Here is a 6,814-nt window from a genome sequence, read left to right as displayed (position 1 = left end):
CAGCATGAAACAAGAATTAGTGTCTTCACTTTAATCTGAGGTAAATTAATAGCAAATAGAGAACGAGATGCGTTTTTTACCAGCTTCTGCCCTCTGACACACTACTCTCTCTATCCTGGAAGACGAGAAGAAACATCCAAGTAGTGATATGAATTCATTATCTTTCTCAAACGTTATTGAAATCAAGAGAACTGGGTATATTGCTGTAGAAAACGTTTTTCTGAAAGCTTAAACTACTGATAGTTTTATGCAGTTGTCAAATATTATATCATCAGTTCTTCGCTAGTTTTTTTGTTATATTTCTGTGCATATACATTAGCTTATAGAGATTTTGTCCACTGACTGATATTTGAAAACGATGCTGCAACCTGAGCAAGTTGAAAGCATTGCTTTGCAGGGCTACAGCCTATAATGGTGTAAATTCGAGTCCGAGAGCGACCACTTCATTGAAAAATGACGAGGATTCGGAATCGTCAACGATTTCTCTTGATGCAGCTGAACAGATTGTTAGCATATCTATGCTTCATGTTATATTACAAATCAAAATAGTATCAACTCCAGACTCCATTGATTCAGTTTTCTTGCTCGCTTAATTTAGCCCAATGGCAAATGCACTCAAGGTGTTGACGTTAATTAGCTCGTATAAGAGTAGTAAAACGAGGGGTTGGTGGCAGATGTGGTGAAGGCAGCAAGTTGCGGGTTGTTGTTGGAGAAATGGTTCTGTTGGTTGAATGGAAGAGTAGCTGAAGGAACAGTTTTGGTCGAAGAAGAGAATCCTGATGATGCTGCAACACAGAGCTGTGGCATTGTAGCAGCAACATTGTTGCTGCCATTTATCTGCCATGGCCAGCTTGAGAATCTCGGTGGAGAAACTGCTTCAAACCTCTTCTCCGGAGTCCTTTCCTGCAGCATATGATCAATCAATAATAGTACAAATACTAATATGAAAAATATCAGCACCGACAGTTGATATTAAAAACATTTCTTTCAATTGAAGATGACATGTAAATGAGCAGAAGCCCCATAGACATTACATTTTTTGGAGATTGGAAAAGAAGCAACTAGTTACAATGTCACAACTGGCATGACACTACTTCCTAAAATGATGTCCTCAAATATCATAAATGATAATCGATGGCATTTCAATGTTTAGACTACGAACAAAACAATGGTCATCGCCGCCGTAACACCAGGTGAGTATTTCATATTGTAGTGCAATGTATTTTAGCTTAAAAGTACATCAAAATATTTTATTTATTTATTTTTAATATCAGTACATCAAAATCATTGAAAAATACTAAAAAAAACACTGCCAAACACACTTTTAAAACGCCCTCGAACATAGTTTGAAATGCATAAACAAACACCTGATTAATTCAAAAGCAGTTCCTTCGTTCAAATATACAGGCCAATATGGTTTTTTCAGAAGCTAAATTTTATGGAACAGTTTTTCTGCTGTTGTATGTAAGTTATTCTTGGAAGCTAAATCATCTGTAAACGAAGAAGGGAAAAAAAATAGAACGGAACTACCTCATAGCTTGATGCTAAACCAGGGAACATGCCAGACCATGTCGGAAGGTTCCTCGATGCTATTGGTAGACCATGAAGCGTCTCTAAACCCATATGTGCAGCAGCAGTGCCCTCAGCCTTCTATAACACAATGGGGTATCAATTACCAACAGCTATATTTACAAACATTTTGAGAAGAGAACGGACTAAAACCAGCCACATGTATTAACATAAGCCCAAAGAATGACAAGAGCGACGAGAATAAGTTTAACAGTGAACATGATAAAAAAAATAAAACAAAAAAAAACACCAAGTTTCGGGCATCTTAGAGAGAATAATACCGCTTGTCTCCCTTTGATGGGTATTTCACAACCACCATAACTACAATGGCCATCTCCCAAATTGTCATTCCCTTTAGGATCATTCGTTGGCTGAGAAATTCCAAGGCTCAAATCAAGATTGTGGCCACTTCCTGCATTCATATCAACAGAAAATGCTATATTAATAATCAACAAGGAAAAACCTCCGTCCTTTTACTGTATCATAATAGTCTATTTGTACCTCCATAATTCGTATCGAAAACCGTATCTCCTTTATAAACGCTAGGCTCAAAATTGGTTACCGCTTCCCTTCCATTGCAGTTGAGGGCTGCCTTGTCATAAGCCCTGGATTATAAGAAAATGAAGGTGGAATTATGTGTTAGGGTTTAAAAATTATCCAGATACGAGTAACAATTAGAATCAAAGAGATCAAATTCAAGATCATAAGGACCTTGCAGCTTCTACTTCGCTGTCGAATAATCCAAGATAAATATACCTGATAATCAGAGAAAGTGTTGCCTGAGCATTTTTCTCTTTGAAATAGACATCTTAAATCTTGTTTCTTGATTATTAAGTTTTTTAGAGTCCCACTGAAGTATGCAACAATGCTTATCGAGTTTTGAACAATTACATGTCCTAAAATCATTTCATAGTAGCAATTTTTTAATTTTTTTGTTCAGTTTAAGGGTTCTCACTTCTTTCCAAGGAATTGCCCCATTCGAGCTTCCCATCTGCCACATTTGTGAAGAGTCACACCTCTGTATTTTGAGCTACCTCGTGAGAAACCGGTGCTTTGGCGACGAAGGATGTGAACAAATTCTTCTTTATTAAGGTTTTTCATCTGCAACCAATATTGCAATTAGTATCCACAACAACCCCCTCACCCAACCAAAAAGAAGAAAAAAGATAACAATTTATGATTAAACAGAATCCCCACCTGCTTCATATCTTCTTCATAATCGCTTAGATTAAAGTTGATATCTGCATCAACTCCCCGAAACTTAATTGCTGCTCGATCGTATGCCCTGAACAAATAAGATCCAACTTCAGGAAAAAACAACAACTCCATTTAAAGCAGGAACATGGAACAAATTAGGTACACTTTCTCATTTACTCAAGACAGGAATTACTTCGAACCATAAGAGAGGAAAAATAACAAAATTCCTACCTTGCAGCAGTATGAGCAGTGTCAAACCCACCTGTTTACGATAAAAAAAAACGAATTGTTTATGAATTGTCTTCATGAATACATCATAAATTCAAGATCGCATCCAAAATTAATATCTTGCCAGAAATTTCAGTCACTCCATGAGATCATCCATGTACTTACCTAAATATACTTGCTTCCCACAATCCCTGTACCAATTAAAAAAAAAACAAGATCATTGAATAAAATAACCAGGCAACTCTCTTCAACACACGCATAAGAAAAAAGGAAAGAAAGAAAGAAAACAATTAACCAATTTAGGAAGGCAACAAATCTCATTAACAAATTCATGCACACTCACCAGATATGTGACTCCCATCTCCCAGTTCTCCTATAAAACGTCACTCCTCTATACTGTGAACTTCTAGACCTTGGTCCTCTCCTACTCTTCCTCGCTTGCTGCTGTTTTTGCTGCACAATTCTCAGTTCTGCCTCCCCACTAGACCCCATCTGTGAAAGCTTCAACCACTGTGGTCTTGTAGCTGTTGTTACAGCCAAGCCCGGCTGCAAATTCAATTCCAGCCCACTTCTTTGAGGAGAAAGTTGTTGGGTAGTGAAATCACAGTTTGGGTTTGTCTGCTTTGAAGCATCAATGGTTGTAGTGCTGGTAAAATTTCCATCTTTCTTCAAGATATCAAAAATGAAAGCAGAGTTACTGGTGTTTGAGGAGTTTTCATCTTCTGTAGTGTTGATAGTGGAGGAGTTTGAAGCAGCTGAATCTTCCATTTGACGAGTCCTGGAAACTTCTTCTTCTTCTTGGTGATGGTGGTTCTCGACATCAACGATTACCATCATACTATTCTTGTGGTTATCATCACAAGATGAATCACTATAGGTGATACCAAGATTGAGATCCAACATGATGCTCTTTTTCTTTAGCTTATGTTATGGTTCTTACTTCTTAGTGTTTAATCTTTCAGAGAAAATAGCCAAGACAAGCAAAACCCATTTCAAAAATGATTTCTTGTTCAAGAAAACTCAGCAAAAGAGGCACATGAAAGTGAACAGATTAATATACAAACAATTTTTTTTTCTTTTGGCTGAGGAAAAGAGAAATTGAGAGAGAGTTTCTTGAGCGTAACGGATGGGATCAAAAGAAGAAGAGAGACTTGAGGAGCTGCTGGTAAGGTGTGGCCAGGAAACCTTAAAGAAAGTACATTTGAAAGACAAAGAAGGAAAGAAAGAAGGCAAGGGTATGTGAAGGTAGAGAAAGAACTGCCTGTCTGTCAGATTATATGGACAAATGGGGAGAGAGAGAACGGCCTGCAATGTTGTTGTAAAAGTCCCTAGAGAGATAAGAAGTTAAAGATTTTGACGATCAAATGGAGAGAGGCAGATGTCTGGCTTAAAGCCGAAGGACGGGGAGAAAAGAAAAATAAGAGAGCGAGGAGGAGATGGGGACGTGGAAACCGTGAAGGGTAATATTCTTGCACCTACCCTTGTGTGTTTGGGATGCCTGTTATAGGTGAGACCTGCGCTCCAAATATTTTTCACAGATCTTAATTTTGCGTCCTTGTCGGCCAATCCCATTTTCAGTTCCTAACATGATTATTACTGTTTACTTACATTTACTGGTAATTAAAATCATTTATCATTTGAAAGACTTGGAAGGGTGACAGTTTTTAGTTAAAACACACCCATCCAACCATAAAAATTATTTATGAATTTTATCTTTATATGGGAGAGAGAGTGTGAATCCTATTCTACTAAATAATTTCTCTTATTACGTGTGTAGTTTCTTCACTGTCGTTTTATGTAAATAAGGAGGGAATATTTCATAATTTCATTTTTTATTTTTGATTAATATGGATATTCGGTCCATTTGCGCGCACCTCGACTAATTTTATAGTCATGAAGTTAACGACCATGTAAGCCTCCAGTAGCCGTTATATTAGCAACTATAAAGCTCAAATTATATTTCATAATTTCTCTTTGAATGGGAACTTAACTATTAGCCATTGTTACTATTCTCTTTGATATTTCTAGGTTTCCATGTTGAAATTACTATACTTCACAACAACAAATTCAATTTCAAATCATTTCTCTAATCGGAGAGAAATTCAAATCATTTCAGAACAAAACTTAATAAATCAAGTAACAAGCCTCGAGCCGGCCTCCCTTTTTATTATCAATAGTCAATACTGGAGGCGGTGTGCTCAGTAACTAAAAACAAAAAAAATTGATTCCACCGGTGCATGAGCAATTAATAAAAAAGAAAAAACTAAATTCTCTAATGGTAAATTTATCTTTTCATTATAATACAATTATTCTTTTAAAATTATATGATGTTAGATTGATAAATTCGTTTTATTTTTTACAGTGAAGTTACTAATTTGACATTAAAATGGAAGAATCCAATTCTACTATTCGTGCACATTTTTTTATTTTTTTATTTTTCAAGCTGATGTTTTCTTGGTAAATCAATGGAGGACATGATCTTTGATGGACGTTTTTAGATGAAGTTAGGAGAATAGCAGTCGAGACAGGAGAATTTTGAAATAAAAGAAACATTTATCAAATTTCTTTTGGAAACTGTAATTAAATAGTTTGCTTGCGCTTCACTACGAGACGACTCGATTTTTTGAAGTGTGAAAAAATGATGACAAGGCGCTCTAAGTGTATTAAAAAAAAAAAGCTTCACATCATAAAAAAAGAATGGAAAAAAAATTTCGACCATCAATCCCTGAGAATCCAAACAATAAAAGAAAAAATCAGTGAACAAAAAAGATAAAAAAAAAATTTGCAAACTTGGACAATGAAATTAAAAAAAAAACTAAAATTATGGATCCAGTGATGAAATTAAAAATAAATCAAATTTTGATAAAGGTATCAATAATTAAAATTTAAAACCAAAATATTGAGGCCCAAAACCTAAAATATCATCAAATACTGAAATGAAGGGCCAAATTGAAAATTTATAAGTCTAAAGATTCATAAAAGAATAAAAAAAAATCAAGTGAGTAAGGACCATATTTAAAAAATAAAAAAAATAATCAAAATTAAAATATACCATTTGATGCTCAAAATGCTCAACCCAAAAGATTGATTCGTGACCTAGGGACTCGAGGCATAGGTTGGCTTAGGTCTCAAAAGTATTTGAAGCAAGGGAGGAAAAACATTTGATGCTTATATTTAATTCAAAAGCAAAAATCCTCCTAAAAATCTAAATTGAACAAATCTCGAAAACAAAAAAATGCTCTAAGTAATACATGTTTTTTTTCCAAAACGAATGAAAAATCTCATGGAAGTTAGAGTAAAAGAGAAGAAGTAAGAAACCGTTTGAGGATAAACATTAAAACAAATGAGCTAAAAAAAACTAATCAAATTTTGATGAACTTTTTAAGTCTGGGTTAATCTCATACAGTCACAAACCATTTAATTCCAAACCTAGACTCAAATAAGAAGCTCAATATAAAACAATTTTGATGTTGAACGGTGATATAAATTAATTTAATTAAAAAATATTATTTTTAAAATATCAAGATCTAACAAGGAGCATCAAAAAAACCGAGGCAATACAAGGCTAATTTAATGTTGAAGAATAAAATAAAATAATTTAATTTAACTAACAAAAAAATCATTTTAAAAGAGGTAGATCTAGCAAAGATAAAAAAAAAAAACTCTAGTCAAACCAGCTTAACTTTAATAATTCATGATCTGAGATACGAGACAGGGATAATCTCACAAAAAGAAAATTAGAATAAATCACGAAACTCGAGACTCCATAAGTGAAAAAAACCTTTATCGTCGTCGAACCACACTAACTAGGCTAAACACG

The 6,814-nt window shown here is 34.6% G+C and overlaps 1 protein-coding gene across 3 annotated transcripts; it reads right to left on the bottom strand.

Annotated features, from left to right (window-relative positions):
- Nucleotides 1–446: 446 nt before the first annotated feature.
- Nucleotides 447–4,462, bottom strand: LOC133705815 (APETALA2-like protein 3). 3 transcript variants are annotated; one of them, XM_062131192.1, is made up of 10 exons: nucleotides 3,338–4,462; nucleotides 3,160–3,185; nucleotides 2,998–3,028; nucleotides 2,767–2,854; nucleotides 2,525–2,670; nucleotides 2,281–2,325; nucleotides 2,071–2,174; nucleotides 1,851–1,981; nucleotides 1,531–1,650; nucleotides 447–903 (listed from the first exon to the last, which is right to left on the bottom strand). In XM_062131192.1, the coding sequence occupies exons 1-10, from the start codon at nucleotides 3,895–3,897 to the stop codon at nucleotides 634–636; spliced, it is 1,521 nt and encodes a 506-aa protein (XP_061987176.1). In that variant the 5' UTR covers nucleotides 3,898–4,462; the 3' UTR covers nucleotides 447–633. The 3 variants fall into 3 exon arrangements, with proteins under 3 accessions (XP_061987176.1, XP_061987177.1, XP_061987178.1); XM_062131193.1 differs by having other exon boundaries at nucleotides 1,531–1,647; XM_062131194.1 differs by lacking the exon at nucleotides 2,281–2,325.
- Between the last annotated feature and the right edge of the window lie 2,352 nt (nucleotides 4,463–6,814).

The sequence above is a fragment of the Populus nigra genome, chromosome 10, assembly GCF_951802175.1.
Source record: "Populus nigra chromosome 10, ddPopNigr1.1, whole genome shotgun sequence".
Classification (NCBI taxonomy): Eukaryota; Viridiplantae; Streptophyta; class Magnoliopsida; order Malpighiales; family Salicaceae; genus Populus; species Populus nigra.
This window is presented reverse-complemented; position numbering and strand designations above follow the sequence as displayed.